This window comes from Gopherus evgoodei, chromosome 3 (assembly GCF_007399415.2).
Source record: "Gopherus evgoodei ecotype Sinaloan lineage chromosome 3, rGopEvg1_v1.p, whole genome shotgun sequence".
Taxonomy (NCBI): domain Eukaryota; kingdom Metazoa; phylum Chordata; order Testudines; family Testudinidae; genus Gopherus; species Gopherus evgoodei.
The window spans coordinates 204,076,185-204,093,360 of NC_044324.1; the positions used below are offsets into that span (position 1 = coordinate 204,076,185).

At 42.0% G+C, this 17,176-nt stretch overlaps 1 protein-coding gene across 1 annotated transcript in view; it reads right to left on the reverse strand.

Annotated features, from left to right (window-relative positions):
- Window positions 1-253: 253 nt before the first annotated feature.
- USP34 (ubiquitin specific peptidase 34) overlaps window positions 254-17,176 on the reverse strand; it is a 311,265-nt gene continuing 294,342 nt past the window's right edge. Inside the window, 10 exon segments of the mRNA XM_030557848.1 lie at window positions 254-1,512; window positions 3,043-3,202; window positions 6,897-7,003; window positions 7,006-7,042; window positions 7,167-7,229; window positions 7,231-7,254; window positions 7,256-7,294; window positions 9,770-9,784; window positions 11,490-11,569; window positions 13,013-13,136. Coding sequence (XP_030413708.1) covers window positions 902-1,512; window positions 3,043-3,202; window positions 6,897-7,003; window positions 7,006-7,042; window positions 7,167-7,229; window positions 7,231-7,254; window positions 7,256-7,294; window positions 9,770-9,784; window positions 11,490-11,569; window positions 13,013-13,136 — 1,260 coding nt within the window. The 3' untranslated portion in view covers window positions 254-901.

The window sequence follows — 17,176 nt, forward strand, 5'->3', positions numbered from 1 at the left end:
AGGTCAATATTGAGGAAAGTAGTAAAAGATTCAGTTGGATTCTTTGTATTTTTAAATTGTTGGAATGAGGACCATTTTACTTAACTGTCCAATTGTAAAGATAATGCAAAGCAGACAAAATGAATGGGAAAGACTTGAGATTTACACAGCTTAGAATGTATTTGAGAAGCGTTTCTTATTCTGCATCTATTTCACAGTTCTCAAGTTGTCTTTGGTTAGAAATCTGAAGACTGAAGCAACATATGTAAACAAATGAAAAGTCATCACAATCAGTTTAATGAAATGCACAGAATAGCGATTGATCATGTCAATAAAAATAAAACAATTAATTTTACATCAAGTGTGCTTTATTTCCTCCACAGGTATTCTGTTAAATAAAGCACCATATATATACTGCCAGGCCACAGCTAAAGAGGATTCTTTACAGAATCAAATTTCTTGTGGTTGTTTAGTATACAAGTAAACTTAATTTTGATAATAAGAACCACAGCGATCTGAGGCAATCTGCCTCTATTATAAGGTACAAAACTGGCACAGAGGACACCATATTATACACAGTAAAAATGCCATAAGTTTAAATTACATCACACAGGGCAAGGAGGCCCTGTTCTCCCATACAGCCATATTAAATGAAAGCCACTACAGTGAACTCTTAATTACATAAAACATATCCATTATCTGATTGCCCTTTAAGAAAAGTACGGTAGATGCAAAAAATGTTTTAATCTGGAATTCTGCCTGACCAAGAATTAAGCATATAAATCTATTTTGCCATTCAAGCAGAGAGCACTGGACAAACTGAAGCACAAAACAGAAATAAGCAAAACTTATACAAACAGCATTTTTTGGGGAAAAAAAAAACAAAACAAAAACCTTAAAAGCAGACATGCTCCATCTAATGTCAAGAAGCAGCTTGGTTTCCTTTGCTAGATATCCTTGTGACCACATGAATCGTAGACTCAATGGTCCTACACAGGATGTCTAAAATGTCATGCTGCTGCATGTGACTAAAAGGTCCTCTGGAATGGCCACAACTGATTGATAAACTATTTTCAGGGTCCTGGGATGGTAAGGCTTGACCATCGCAGCCTCTTAGATCTGCTAGGTCAGATAAAACTGCTGAAATTGATGTGGAAGGGAACTCTGAGTCATCCTCAACTGCACTGGGATCCTTGGAACTCTGCAGATCTTTAAATTCCTTGCACTCTTCAAATTTACCATTGCTTGACTGCTCTTCTGTGTGTTGTGACCTGGTAGTTAACATCATCTCTTCTGAAAAGGAAGATGGAACTTCCATTCTGTATTCTTTAACAGAACTATTTTCAGGGGAAGGAGGATCTTGCTCAGTGCCAGGATCAATGATAGAAGAGTCTCTTGTCTCATTATCTGAAGTGCTTGTTGGAGTCAATGTGTCCCTTGGTTCAGTTTTCATATCACTGATGCAGCTGTCTACAGTATGCTCCTCATCGCTGCTAACCCGTCTTCTTTTTACAGGAGTAGCTCCTTCATCATCTGTAAAACCAACATACAATATGCAGTGAAGTACATTTATCAGATTTGTTTTATACTTACATTCAAGTCTTGAGGTCTTTTATTTCATGTTTTTCACTTTCAAAAACTTCTGTATGTAAGCAAACAGCGCTCACTAGAGATCTCCTCAGAGGCTCATCAGATTGGAGAGATTCATTAAATGTAACTGCCTGCTTCAAATTTCACTTCCTTAGATTCTTGTGTGTTGCATTAGGGATTGGAATCAGCAAATCTGAAGCTCCAGTGTTAAGTGGGTAACATAAGATCTTTACAGCAAGGACTGTCTTTTTATTTTGTGTTTGTACATCACCTAGAGTCATGGAGCCCTGGTCCATGACTAGGGCTCCTAAGCTCTGCCACAATACAAATAATAAATCATGATAATAATGATGACAATAAATAAATAATAATATTTATTGTTTGTTTAAACAGATTTCATTACATAACCTCTCTTTAATATGCTCAGCTTTGTAAAAGGTTTTCCTCTCCACACTAAGTGTAATGAAGTAATCCTGGTCCCACAGAGGTCAATGCTAAAAAGCCTTTTGATTTCTATACAACCAGGATTCCACCCCATGTGTTTTGGATTGATAGTGCATAATGTTATGTATACAGAATTATTAGTTTGGATGATACTGTACAGAAAAAAAGCCAGGTCCCTTACCAGAGAAGCTTACGATCTAGTTTACATATGACAACAGGGAGAGATGAGAGTGAGAAGCATCACACAAAGGAAACCGATAGGTGAGATTTACATACTAAAGCCTCATGAGGTTATTTATTGCATCACACACATACTGTGTCAGTTCCTATTACTTTATCTCATTTCAGTATGCAAATTTGTCAAAATTAGGATTGTGCTTTTTTCTCTTCTTTTTATGGCACGTGAGTGGAATCAGCACTAGAAGGCTAGTCCAAGGAAGTGGGTGTTAGAATATTTTAAAAGGGGAGGTAGGCTCCATAGTTAGCAGGTTATTTCAGACATAAGGATGAAACAGGAGAAAAACACAAAAACAGTCTCAAGGCCAGTGGAGCTGGCATAGCAGAGTATGAGGGACGAGAATGGTAGGGGATGAAACAAGAGAAAAATACAAATACAGTCTCAAGGCCAGTGGAGCTGGCATAGCAGAGTATGAGGGACGGGAGTGGTAGGGAATGAAACAAGAGAAGTAGTATGAGGAGCTTTGAAAGTGAGGACAAGATTTTAATTTCATGCTGCAAATATGAACCTGTGACAGAGGTGATACAGTAAGAGCAGTGGGCAAGAAAAATGATTTTAGCAGAAGTATTTTGGATTATCCAGAGGAGTGCAAGGCAGGAATCAGGTAAATCAGAGAGGTGGTGGTTGCTCTAGTCTTACTGGGAGATTTCCATGGTATGAACCAGAATCTTGGTGGTACAGATTGAGCTGGAGATATGAGGAGGAAGAACTGGCAGGATATAGCAATAGCGTGGATATGCGAGGTAAAGGAGAGGGAGTTGAAGATTACAACAAAGTTATAAAAGGCACACCTTTAGTTTTTCTTTCTTTGGCTTCTTGCTCTTGTAACGAGTTCCTCTGTTGTTGACAAGCCCTGCATTTGTTTAACAGTTCTTGCAAAGTTGGAATCAGGGCCGAATTAAGCTGCTTAGGGGTGTGCACTGAAAGCAACAAAGCAAGTGCTCGAAGGTCCTAGAAACATCATAAACAAACACGATTACTAAATACTTCAAACTTTGTATTTACATTAATCCTACACACACACTATTTACAATTGAAACAGGTTGATTTGTGTAATAAGTACAGATACACAGATACCAGATGTTCTGAACCCTTTTCTGCTTCCAACAGAATAGATTCTAACTTTGTTTACACTATCGAAATTTCCCAAAACTTTCCCATTAGTATTAGCAATGTCCTTAATGTAGACAAAGACCTACAGCGAAAGAGTTGACAATATTAAGTTGTACACAACAGAATTAGCCCCCGTGGTTAGGATTTCTTAATGCTTAATTCCAATGCCTTTTACACTAGTTCTGAACAGCGAATAAAACATACTGTGGTTGCCAACCTGATCGTGGAAAACCCAGCAACAGTTTTGGAAATTTTGTGTTCTGTAGAAGTGGCACTGAATATGGAGAATTAACAAAATGTAGAAATTACTTGAGTGTTTCTGTCAACTCCCAGCTATTTTATACCACTAAGCTCTAGGAGTAGAGAAGTTTGGAAGTGCACTGATTTCCTGTGTGAACAGTGTGAGAATGAGAATGCTGAAAAGGTTGTTCCACTTTTAGTCTCCAGACCATTCATTAAGTGTGGGCTCCTAAACCCAACAGAGCCTGTCGCTGGGGGCACTGTAAGATATCACAATATACATTGGCCTGTCTACATTACTCTTTTATGTAAATTTTAGCAAATCCCACTGATTAAGTCACTAATACTGGGTCTAGACCAGTGTTAATTAAAGTATGTCACTGAGCTCTTTTAGATGGTGCTGACTTTTTGTATCAATGAAGAACAAGTAAAATGAAGAGAAAGAAAAAGAAAAAGGAATAATTCCTTTTTCTTGTAGAACCAATTTCACTTAGAACAATGGAAACAGAATTTTTTATTGATTACTAAATATTCAATAGATGGGTGAGCCTTTTCTGAATGGAAGTTATGTAACAAGAAAGGAATAGTAAGAATTTTTTAAGATGTTGTATAGATGAGGGGGGAAAGGCCAAAGGCACGGAGTCTGAAGGTGATGTAAGATACCAATCTAGATCCAATGCATCTGTAAGTAGGGTGAGAATAGGCTGTGCAGGGGCAAAGGGAACTCCTCTGCAAACATTCCTAGGTTTTATCTACCAGTTCAGAACGGATAAGAACTGAAGGGGTTCCTGAACCACCATGTCTACATGACAATGGGCCGTTGAGTACATAGAGGCCATCCTACCCTGCAAATGCTTGAAGTGCAGTTTATAGCTGTACCACGTAGGTGCGCACCGTCATGTGTCCTAGTTCTGAACTGTAAGGCAGAAGGGCCACTAGAATGGAGGTGGGATGCAGTTCTGAGAAGGCCACTGACTCCTAAAATGCTGAGGTGGACAGACACCCCACTGCAGCTGTTGGGCAAACTTACATTGGGACACAATAGATCTGACTTGAGTCCAATGAGGAGTCCATTTCCTCCAACCATAGGGGAGATGAACTCAGAAGTATCAGGGAGTGGGGTTGTGAGTCTGGAAAAGGGGGAACCAATGAAATTATCACTGGCTTGCCTCTAGATCAGGGGTCGGCAACCTTTCAGAAGTGGTGTGACGAGTCTTCATTTATTCACTCTGATTTAAGGTTTCGTGTGCTGGTAATACATTTAACGTTTTTAGGTCTCTTTCTATAAGTCTATAATATATAACTAAACTATTTTGTATGTAAAGTAAATAAGGTTTTAAAATGTTTAAGAAACTTCATTTAAAATTAAATTAAAATGCAGAGCTCCCCGGACTGGTGGCCAGGACCTGGGCAGTGTGAGTGCCACTGAAAATCAGCTCGCGTGCCACCTTCGGCAAGTGTGCCATAGGTTGCCTACCCCTGCTCTAGATGTAATCCTACGGAGAGGACTGTGAGCACAGATGTGACCAGCACCAAGTGATGCTTTGGGGCTTGAGTCGGGACCACAGGAGCATGTGGTTCCAAAGTCAGTTCCTTGTGAGGCTCTTGAATCATGGGAGAAGCCGGTACCAACAAGATGAATAACTCCCTGGCTGCCTCAAATGCCTCGGGTGTCAACGGCACCAGAAGGGGTTCTTGAGCCTGCAGGGGTTCTTGAGCCAGAGGTGCGCTGATGCTTCAGGGACTGGTCTAAATGGACTCTTCCTGGGTTCTGAAGTCAGCAATCCCCGCTGGCTCACAGACTGCTCCTGGGGGTGCGACTTTTTAGGGTACTCCTATGAGTTCTTGTGAACACGTGGCGCTTTCCTGTTGGAAGATTCTGGTACTGAATCCCTAGGAGACGAAAGCAATCTCTTCTTAGGCACTGGCAATACAAATCTGGCTGATGACTTCGTAAGAACAGGAGCACTTCTGATAGACATGGACATGCTTGGTACCCACTCAGAGCGGGTGGGTTCTGATGGTGGATGAAATGCAGAATCCATGAGCAGATACCTGAGTGTGGCAGCCTTATCCTTTTTCGAATGATGTTGAACAAATGTGATATTTGTCACTCACACGCACCTCTCTCAGACACTTAAGGCAGCTGGAAGGAGGGTCACTTACTAGCATAGACACGTTACATGAATGACAGGCCTTGAAGCCAGGAGAATGGGGCATCAGTTTGGTATCAATGCCGGTACCCAATCAGGGACTGGTAACCCCACACTAAAAGACATTTATAGGTATAAGTTTACAATACTATTTACAGAATTACTATATAAGACTAAAACTAGTATTACAGGTACTACATACACCGAGGGAGGAAAGATATGAAGAAACAAAGATCGCAGCTCCAACAACCACAGTAAGAAGAAACTGAGAGGTGTCGGGGTCAGTGTGGCCTTTTATACCTGTGTGCATTGGTAAGAGGTACCAGAGGGAATTCATACTGCACTGACAGGTATGGCTAAGGGGAAAATCTTTGACATCTGTGCACAAGGCATGCACATACCTACGGTGGAATGGAAATGTGGAATCACTTGAAGAAGAATTTGTTTTCTTGTGAGAAAGTGGCTCAAGGAAAACAGCCCTTGAATCCTTGGAACAAGATTTGGAGAGTTTACCTTTTCTGGTTGACGAAATATGCAAAGAGAAATAAGAACAGAATAGGCGCTTCTTAAGCTTCTTTAACGTTTTCCTACATTTTTCAATCTTTGGGCTGTTCTAATGTCTGTTTCAGAGAAATAATCAGAGGTGTTAGGTGGAGGGGCAGAGGACAACTCTTTTTCCGTATAATCACAGGTGGGACTCAGGGACTTTTATCAGATCACAGCAAGGAGGTGCCTGGGGCTGGAGTGACAGCAGTCTACCCATATGATGCAGAGGAAGAGAACAAAAGGAAACAGAAAGTGAAAAAGTAGGTAGCAGAGTGCTAAAAGAGACTGATAAAAGAAGAATTTTGAAGAGATCAGAATGGTATTCCAGAGCTATTTGCCTATTTCCTTAGCAGAGCAGAGATTTCTAGCACGGCGTTGGTGAGCAGCCCCCATATCCAGGGTTCAACCTATGGACACTGCCAGCTGTCTCTGACTAGTTGGAAAAGGGGACTCTGCCTATGCATATAGTTTCAATCAATATGTCCACTCTCTAAGGAAAATCCTCACACTGGATACAATCTTCTGAAAACTCTGCCATAGAAAGGAAACTTTTTTAAATGGTTTTATTATTTAATGGCTTTGAAAAGTCTTACCCCATTTAAGGTAGAGCTTGCTTTGGAAATTTCAACTCGCTGGCTGCTGAAATCAGATTCTAGGCTTTGATACTGATTTATCAGATTTGTAACGAGAGTATTGATTAATTGGCACAGTTTGCTTCAGAAAATACCTGCCCCTGGACCTGTAACAGAACACATTTATTTCAAAGCTCTGAAGACTTGAATTGTGCAAAGTAGTATCCTAAACTAATGTGATGTATAATAACTGCATTTCCATTAAATAAGAACACTTAAAATACCACATACCTTTAGAAGAAAGTGCGTCAAGAATGTGTACACAATATTGTTGTTAAGAAATGTTCTTTCATGCCATTAGAATACATTTAATATATTCTGGCAAAAACTGGATCTTCACACAGGAGTTTAATACAGTTCTTTGACATAGGCAGACTAAAGAGGAGAGAAAAATACTATTGCAATTTAATGCTTCAAAATTAGCACACTGAAATTATGACACTAGTGAGAGCATTGTACATAATTATCTATTAAGGGTAACTGAAAGAATAGGCACCATCTGGAATAATGCCTGCAACATTACTTATCATGAGAACTAACTGGTCCACTAATCCAATTAATTCACACTGAAAATGTTTGCCTGTCATTAATGAAAATAAACTACTACTAAGGACAAAAATAAATTAATTTGCAAAAGGAACGCGGAGTACTTGTGGGACTTTAGAGACTTACAAAATTTATTTGAGCATAAGCTTTTGTCGGCTAAAAGCCACTTCATCGATGCATGCAGTGGAAGATACAATAGGAAAATATATATACACAGAGAACATGAAAAATGGGTATTGCCATACTAACTGTAACGAGGGTAATTAATTAAGGTGAGCTATTATTCACAGAAGAAAAAAAATGTTTGTAGTGATAATCAGGATGGCCCATTTCCAACCGTTGTTAAGAAGGTGTGAGGAACAGTAGGGGGAAAAATTAGCACGGGAAAACAGTTTTACTTTGTGTAATGATCCATCCACTCCCAGTCTTTATTCAAGCCTAATTTAATGGTGTCTAACATGGCTACCACTCTGAAATTAATTTGCATTCTTTGATTCACCTCATTTTATATGAGGATGGAAGTTTGTCAGGAGTAGTGTGTATTTAGTGAGATCCAGCTCCTCTGGTCTCCAAAGCAACTACTGCCCCATCTTCTGTGGGTATAAAGTACCCTCCGGCAGTGGCACTGGTAGAGATCTGCTGCAAGAGGGGACAGGAGCCAGACCTCGGGAGGTGTCTGCCATGAATAATGACAGAAATGTAATTTAACAGTTTTTATGTTCATGAACTATAGTAAGGAGGGTTATTCACCAGTAACTGTTGTTCCTGAAGAGCATGGCCTCTGCATATTCACATTTGTGTGATATGGTGCCTCTGACATTGAGCTGTGGAATATTACTATTGAGCACTGTCTGTTAGAGTCACTAGTTCCTCCATCTCCCTGCCCAGAGGATTGGAGTAGCCCCAACTACCCTTCAGTCTGTTCCCTAATTCAGGAATTCATTACTGAGATTCTGAAGAAGTGGGGAAGGTGGGCAGAAAAGGTGTGACTTTGCGAGGCTACATTCTGGAAGAACAGTTACTTGTAAGTAACCCCCCTTTCTTCTTCGAGTGGCCTCTGCATAGTCCTGTTCATGGGAGATTAGCAAAGAGTACAACCCTTAGGAAATTCTAGGTGAACAAGGAGGGTGGTAACTACCAAAACGAGCATCAGCTCTAGATGGCAGGTCAAGAGAATATGCTGGCCACCAATCCACTCCCGCATGAGACCTCTGTGAGGTCATGAGAAACATACAGAGCTACAAGCAACAGCTTGGAAATGCTGTGAAAAAGGCCAGCAACAGGTGCTGCCTTTGGGTTCAACGGATATCTTTTGATATATGCAGGTGACTGAACAGCTGACAAGTCTTAACAAGGATGTAAAAGAGAACTGAGGAAACAGACAAGTTAGTGGTCTGTCTGAGATGGAACCGGAGATGATTTAAGACTCCAAACGGGGATTGAGGGCACTAACCATGTTACACTTCCGATATGGACTCCGGTTTATAGAGAACTGGCCATTTGGTATGTATCTAAGGAAGTCCAGGAAGTAGCTATGGATATGAGAAGTTCCTCTTCTACACTGTGTGGTACAGATTATCATCTGACAGAGATCCAGAGAGAGTTGAGAAAGAAGACTCCAATTCCAATTGAAAAGAAATTCACACACTACAGGGAATAACCCTGGAATGAACAACACGCACTGTAATACTCACAGCACAACAATAAAGAAATCCAGATTCCTTAGTGCAATCATGAAGGCAAAGCAGTAAGCAACCCTACTGGTCCATGGAGAAATGCTTCAATAAACTAGGGTATTACAAGGTGAGGGAGGCCCACGGTCCCAGGCATCTGAAGGAAGCTGAAATCACAACCCCTGCTATTTGTAATATGGTCCTGGAATGTTCAAAAATCTAGAAGTCAGGGTATCAACCCTTGACAATTCAGGATCAGGTGGAGAGTCTTAATCGCAACCTAAACACAAAGATCTAGTAATCTGGAAAGTGGTGCTACCATCAGACACAGGGACACTTGAACCAAACTGCCAAGATTCTATTACAGTTATTGCAACATCTTGGCTGAGTCTCATCTGATTTGCAGACAGATCTCCTGAACCAATGGAACTAGAAGGAATATGTAGTGGAATTTCTGATTCCAGTTGAGAAACAGATTTTGCCAGTGACACTGGCTTTTGTCTGATCCCAAAGTAGAGCTTCAGGTAAGGGATGTTGGGCTTGGTAATGAACAGGCTTAGTCTGGACTTTCCTTTTATATAATACCTGGTGGAGACCTAAGACAGACATTGGTACTTTTGACAGATGAGTCTGGTCTTGATCAATGGGAGAAAGTCTTACAGACTAGACAAACTGTTTTCAACTCCAGAACCATAAGGTAGAAGCTTTAATTTCCAACAGTGACCATATTCTATAAAAGAGCTGAGAACAAGATGACCATCTTACTCCATCTGGAAATATCCCTGTCGATAGTAAGAAAGGAAGGAATCTCGTGATGAACATGTGTTTTCTTTACCTTCTGCATCTCGAATGGCCCAGGTGTAAGTAGCATCAATAAGGTATGTTTCCCTTTGTAATCAATCTTATGGAGGCCATACAAAGGCCTGGAGAAAAGGTATCACCAGTTATACTAAGGAACCTGTCTGTAGACCAAAGTCTAGATACAGACATTTTTGCATGAATGATTTGATGTCAGAGACAATTAGGACAGGATAGCAACTTTCTCAATTTTTTAATGCTGTTTTAGAAGCAAAGTATCTTGTGGATACATGTGATTAATTGGAGTGATATAACAGAGCTGGGTTTTGTTGCATGAAAAGGTTTGACATAATGCCAATGCCACCTTACAGATAGCAGTTTGCCGTATCATGTTGCTGTACTGTTTGTTTATTTTTTGGACTGAAGAAAGACTGTGCTAACTAACTGTTAATCTAACTAGAAAGATAATAGCCCCAAAAGGGAAAATCAAAAAAGAAACTGTCAAGAAAAGCACTGAGGACACTGGGCGTGATTTGAGCTCACTGAAAGAAAAAGCAACAGGTTGGGCCACTCCCTCTTTTATACCCCTGGCATCCTTTGCAAGGGAGGGGAAGGAGCAATAAGCCCCAAAACATAGTGCTCACTAGAAAAATTCTGCAGCTGAACGCCAGAGGTGCCATAGCCCCCACGTGGGAATATGCAGCCATTGTGTCAGTAGTGTTACCCCTGTGTCAGCATTTCCACTAAAAACTGCATATTTTCATGATTTTAGAACTTGAGTTATATATATCTCTTCAAGCCTGCAACTTGACAAGTAATCTAGGGTGATTTAATTTTTTAAAACTTTATTTGAAAAAAGTTTGTAGTTGTTTTCACATAAGCGCAGGAGTGCTGCTGGGTGTCCTGGACAAATTCTAACTTAGGTAAGTATATTCTAATTACCTAAATTCCTCCTGCACTTTCAGCTGGGTATGGTATTCTTCACTCCCTGTTCTAAACTGCTGGGTGAAATGGCTGTATGCTATTAAAAAATTCTATTCTAGATTTACAGACTTAAATTTATTGATCTTTTAGAGAGAGAGAGAATGTACTCTTCATTGTGTTATTTGGGTATATTACAGCTCTGAAGTGGCTGGATTTCAATGGTGGGCGAAGCAATCTCTATCAACAAGCACAAGCTCCAAACCTACTAATATTTATGCGTGTGTGTAAAGTTATTAGCATACAAAAGTGTTTGCAGGATCAGGGCTATACATGATCTGCATATCAGTTAGCTGCTTCTTTTTTTTTTAAGATCCTTCAAGATGAATGTCACAATATAAACACAAGGAGTTACTAACTGTTAAAATTTAACTTTAAAAATGTTAAAGTTGTGAACAAATTAACAACACCCAATACATTTAAAGTGTACTGAATTGAATTAGTAATTAGTCTTATAATTGCTGTTTAAAAAGTAACTAGCTTTAAAACATGTTAATATTGTCACATCTTGTAAATATTCTTGTTCAGTTAGTTCTCAAACCCATTTAAATTTTACCTGAGTCTGGCACAGTTCAGTCCAAAGTTTTGGAAACAATGCAAGATGAAGTGGTAAACCTTCATACGCAACGAGGACACCTGAAATGTTAAGAGAAAACAAAACTGATGACATAAAGAACTACCTAAAACTGATCTTTGTAGGATATATTTATTTTTTGGCATAAATAGTTTTGAAGCACCATAAAAATTCAGAGGACTATATCCTAAACAAATTACGTATGACCACAAAGGTCTAGCATCTAGAATGTTTTTTATAGTACAGTTAGTCTACAGAACAGGACTTTGTTCTACATTTTTACCTGCTGAGTCTAAAATGTAGCATCTGATCTCAATATTGTTTTCTTTTAATTCTTTAGCTGGAACAATTTATCAGTTTTCATATTTTTTTGAGAAACAAAGCAGCATGAGCACAACAAATAGATTTGAAATTTCTTAAGCTTCATCTTCACCTCAAGCCACAACTTTATCTACATACACTTAATGAAACATTGGCTAGATGACACACTGATCAATAGCAAAGGTTACACATTCTTGATAAACACTTCAGCAGAAAAATCCCACACTAAATAGTAATTCTGCTGTGTGGTTCATGGCTGGAAAAAAGAATGAGTGGGTGACTCAATGGCTTAATGAATTCTTACCTGTAAAAGCCAATCCACACTACCTCCATAATTTTGTAACTAGTCAGAAAGAGATAGCTCTTACCCAGTTACAAAGAAACTTTCCTGACAACATAACCATGTTTGTGTATCTACACCTATCATGCTGCCTAACTATATTGTATTGTGGGAAAATCTGAGTAGCTATTCCAGAAGATGCACACACAGAGCACCACTCGTATGTGTGGCAATTCACTTTAGGATGTCCTACACAGAGATAGCTGGGATGAAGAAGGACTGCTGAACTTGTTAGACAGGCACAGTAAAAAAATTAGTGTCCTGGAATTGTTATGGAAAGACTATTCTAGGCCTGTGGCAGGGGTGAAACACAGCTGCCATGTGTGTAGGTAAAAATCATTTTCACTAGATGAGCACAAACTCAGCTAAAAGTTACAGTGTGGTCAGGCCCTAACTCACTAACTAGAATCAGGCCCAGGTCTATAGCGACAGAGTTGATGCCCTCTGATGGCTCTTTGATTGCTTATGTAAAATGAATTGGTGGTCTCAATTCAGCTATTACTGCACAGATGAGGTGTCCACATCCCAGAAACCACTATCAGAGTTGGCACTAATTGGCACACTTGTTAGCAGTCTCAGCAAGGCTGAGGATTAAGGTCTAGGTTTCTAAAGGTATTTAGGTATTGCTGTGCTCAGCTTTGTAATTCAGAACTGATTCAGGGGCCTAAATCTCATTTTCAAAAGATATTTAAGCATTTTGGAGCCTAAATCCAATTGACTATCAATATACTGAATTATATTTTAAAAAGTAAGTACATAGTTTCACATAATTGCCACTACAAAACATGTCAATGGCTAAGGAAGTCTGTTTAGGTAGGATTTACTGTTTAACTGCCATACTTACTCATCTTAACTAAAGTTTCAGTAAATTTTTCACAGTTGATTGCAACTCGACATAATAGATGGATGAACTGGTGGTACGAAAAGAAGTAGTCTAGAAGCATACGATCATAAACATCATCTTTACCCTGAAGATTTAAGAAGACAATTTATAAATAGACTAAGCTTAAATTAAGCAACTGGGCAATTACATGACATACCTAAAAATTCAGTTAATAAACTTATTAAGAACTGTAAGTTTTCTATGCATTTAATAATATATTGCTGTATAACTTGATGAGAATGTCCAAAACTAACTCAAAATAGATGTGATATGAATTAAATTAGATGCTAATTTGCAGATCAGTGTACATAAATTCAGTTTTTAAATGGCATATCAATAATCAGATTAATATCTATTTGTAACACTCAAAATGTACTTTAAAGACAGTTTTATAGATAGGGCCATAACAAATTCACTGCCATGAAAAACATGTCACAGACCATGAAATCTGGTTTCCCACCATGAAATCTGGTCTTTTGTGTGCTTTTACCGTACACCAGGGGTCAGCAACCTTTGGCACCCGGCCCATCAGGGTAAAGGTTTATCTGAAGCGTTCGCAGGCATGGAACCCCGCAGCTCCCACTGGCCATGGTTCACTGTTCAGGGCCAATGAGAGCTGCGGGAAGCAGCACTGCCTGAGGGACGTGCTAGTCGCCGCTTCCCACAGTTCCCATTGGCTGGGAACGGAGAACCGCGGCCAGTGGGAGCTGAGGGGCTCCGTGCCTGCGGATGCTTTAGATAAACAAACCGTCCTGTTTGTGGCTTTACCCTGATGGGATGGGTGCCAAAGATTGCTGACCCTTGCCCCATATTATACAGATTTCATGGGAGAGACCAGTGTTTCCAATTAGGTGACTCCCAAGCCTTACCTAGGCGGTGGGGTCAGAGTTATGGAATTGCTGATTGGAGCACTGCTCTGCCGAAAGCTGCATCATCTCTGGCATGCTGAATAGTGACATAATGAGAGATGAACGTATGCACTGAGGACCAAGTTGCTGCCCTGCAAATTTCTTGTATTGGGACCTGGGCCAAGAACGCCTTCAGTGAAGCCTGTGCTGTAAGTGCCAGGGCTGGAACCTTGGCCAGTTCATAGCACGAATGGATGCAGGACGTGATCTAGGAAAATATTCTTTGAGATGAAACTGGAAGACCTTTCATCTGGTCTGCCACCACTACAGATAACTGGTTTGACTTCCTGAATGGCTTAGTGCATTCGATGTAGAAGGCTAGTGCTGGCCGAACATCCAGGGAGTGCAGACTCTGCTCAGAGCCACTGGCATGAGGCTTAGAATAAAAAACAGGCAGGAAAATGTCCTGACTAGTGTGGAAGTGCGACACAACTTTAGGAAGAAAGGTTGAGTAACATTGGAGTTGCACCTTATCCATGTGGAAAACTGTATAGGGTGGGTCAGAGGTAAGGGCCTTTAACTCAGACACAGTCCTTGTTGATGTAATGGTGACCAGAAAGGTTACTTTCCCCAACAGACAGAGAAGGGAGCAAATCATCAGCAGTTCAAATGGGGTCCCCATCAGTCTGGAGAGGACCAGGTTAAGGTCCCACATGGGAACAGGCTGTCTAATCTGGGGATGTAGCCATTCTAGATGCTTGAGAAACCAGCCAACCATAGGGTTGGAGAAGACACTCCCGGGTGGAAAGCCGAGATAGCAGCGAGGTGTACCTTTATAGATGACACTGCCAGGCCTTGCTGTTTCAGGTGCAGAAGGTACTCTAAGATGAGAGGTATTGGTGTTTGAAGTGGGGGTGTATGATACTGGTCACATCAGCAAGTAAACCTTTTCCACTTTGCCAGATATGTGGCCCTAGTGGAGGGCTTCCTGCTGCCGAGTAAGACCCCCCTAACTTATTCTGAGCACAGAAGCTCCTTGGGGTTCAGCCATGAAGCTTCCAACGTGAGGTGGAGGGACTGCAAGTCAGGGTGATGAAGACGACCATGGTCCTGAGTGATCAGGTCGGGGAGGAGTGGCAACATGATCGGGGTGTTCACTGACAGTTCCAGGAGCGTGGTGTACCAGTGTTGTCGAGGCCATACTGTTGCGACCAGAATTATCTCCGCCTCGTCCCTGCGTAACTTGAGTAGGACCTTGTGCACAAGAGGGAACAGGGGAAAGGCATAGAGCATGCAGCCTCCCCAGGGTAGCAGGAATGCATCTGTGATTGAGTCTGGGCTGTGTCTCTGGAAGGAGCAGAACATTGGGAACTTTCTGTTGCTCTGGGTGGCGAACAGATAGACCTGGGGAAACCCCCACCTTTCGAAGTGTACAGCATTCGGCCGGATGGACCACTCATGATTGTGGAAGGACCTGCTGAGGTGGTCCACCAATGCGTTCCGAACTCCTGGTAGAGAGGATGCTTCCTGGTGAATGGAATGGGCTATGCAGAATTCCCATAGCCGGAGGGCTTCCCGACACAGGGGAGAAGAATGGGCTCCACCCTGCTTGTTGATGTAAAACATGGCAGTGGTGTTGTCCGTCATAACTGCCATGCACTGGCCTTGTAGTTGGGCCTGAAAAGATTTGGTATGCTAGCCACACTGCCCTCAGCTCCTTGATATTGGTATGAGAGATAGCTCGTCCTGCGACCAGAGGCCCTGTGTTTGGAGGTCTCCCAAATGCATGCCCCATCCTAGAGCTGACACATCCATTACCAGGGACAAAGGGGGCTGGGGGCTGTTGAAGGGACTCTTTCACACACTGTCTGAGGGTCATTTCTGTTCCTCCTTCTAGAGAAATCCTGCCTCGGCCAAGGAGGATAGGGGCATTGTTGCTGCTGCAGCCTGAAGTGTTTGCATTGGGTGGCCGGTGTGTGCATACCCAATTACTTCATTGTAGCCCGGTAGTCTTTTAGTCTGCGCAGCCTGGAGTCTGTTTGCTCCACAAACAGGCCTGCTTCATCGAATGGCAGGTTCTGCAGAGTTTGCTGCACCTCTGGGGATAAGCCAGATGCCTATGGCCATGAACTCCTCCTCATGGCTATCCCTGAGGAAAGGGTGCAGTGCCACAATGTCGAGAGAGGCCTGCAAAGAGGTCCATGCTACTTCTTTGCCCTCCTCAACAATAGCCCCAAACTCCTCCCTGGACTCCAAGGGCAACAATTCCCTAAATTTCAGCATGGATGTGACATTCCCCTGGTATTATCTGGACTGGTGATCTGCTAGCTGTCAGCAGATGCAACATTGCCGGCTTGCCCCATGACAGTGCCACTTTTGGTGGCGCCGGGGGCTTGTTGCAGAGAGCCGGGGACCTCGGTGCAGTCATGGCTTTGAGATCCCTCATGGATTCTAAGGTGTCTGGCATCTCCACCTCTTCCACCATATGGCTTGGGGAGTCCAAAAGGTACTGGACTCAACGGTCCCCTTTGAGGTGCAGAAGTCAATGGTGCCGGTTCCAAAGGTCATGGAGTTGGGTGCTCCTTCCTGGGACGCGTCCCAATGGCCGACTACAAGGGATTGGGGATTGAAGACAGAATTCCACTCCTACCCTGCTTCTGGTGCTGCTCCTGTAGCGCAAGGGAATGGGATTAGTGCCACCACGTTTCCGTTGGCTTTGACGGCGTTGCCACGGGTCCCTATGTCCTTCCTATGTCCATCTACCACAGATGCTGGAGCACTCCGCACCAATGAACTCGGTGCCATGTCTTGCTGCACAGAGGTGGATTGCAGTCTGAGAGCCGCCTCTATAAGGAGATGTTTTAAATGGAAGTCCCACTCCTTTTTTATTCTAGGGTGAAACCCTTTACAAATCCTGCACCTATCAGCTTGGTGCGCCTCCCCTAGACACTTTAGACAAGCGTCATAGGGGTCGCCCATTGGCATGGGCTTATTTCAGGATTTGAACCCTTGGGACTGAGGCATGCCCCAAGTCCCCAAGGGGAGCTAGGCAGTCGGGGTGGAGGGGAAACCCCCACACCCAATGGCTAAAACTACTGACACTAACTAACTACAAATACAAACAACACTAAACTAACACAAACTGAAAGCTAGGAGAATGAGAGGAGAACTTGCTAAGCAAGTCGCCACAGTTCCAATGACCATCACTGGCAGTAAGAAGGAATTGAAGAGGCACCGGGTTGGCAGGTCATATATTGACTGCCATGGAGGTGCAACT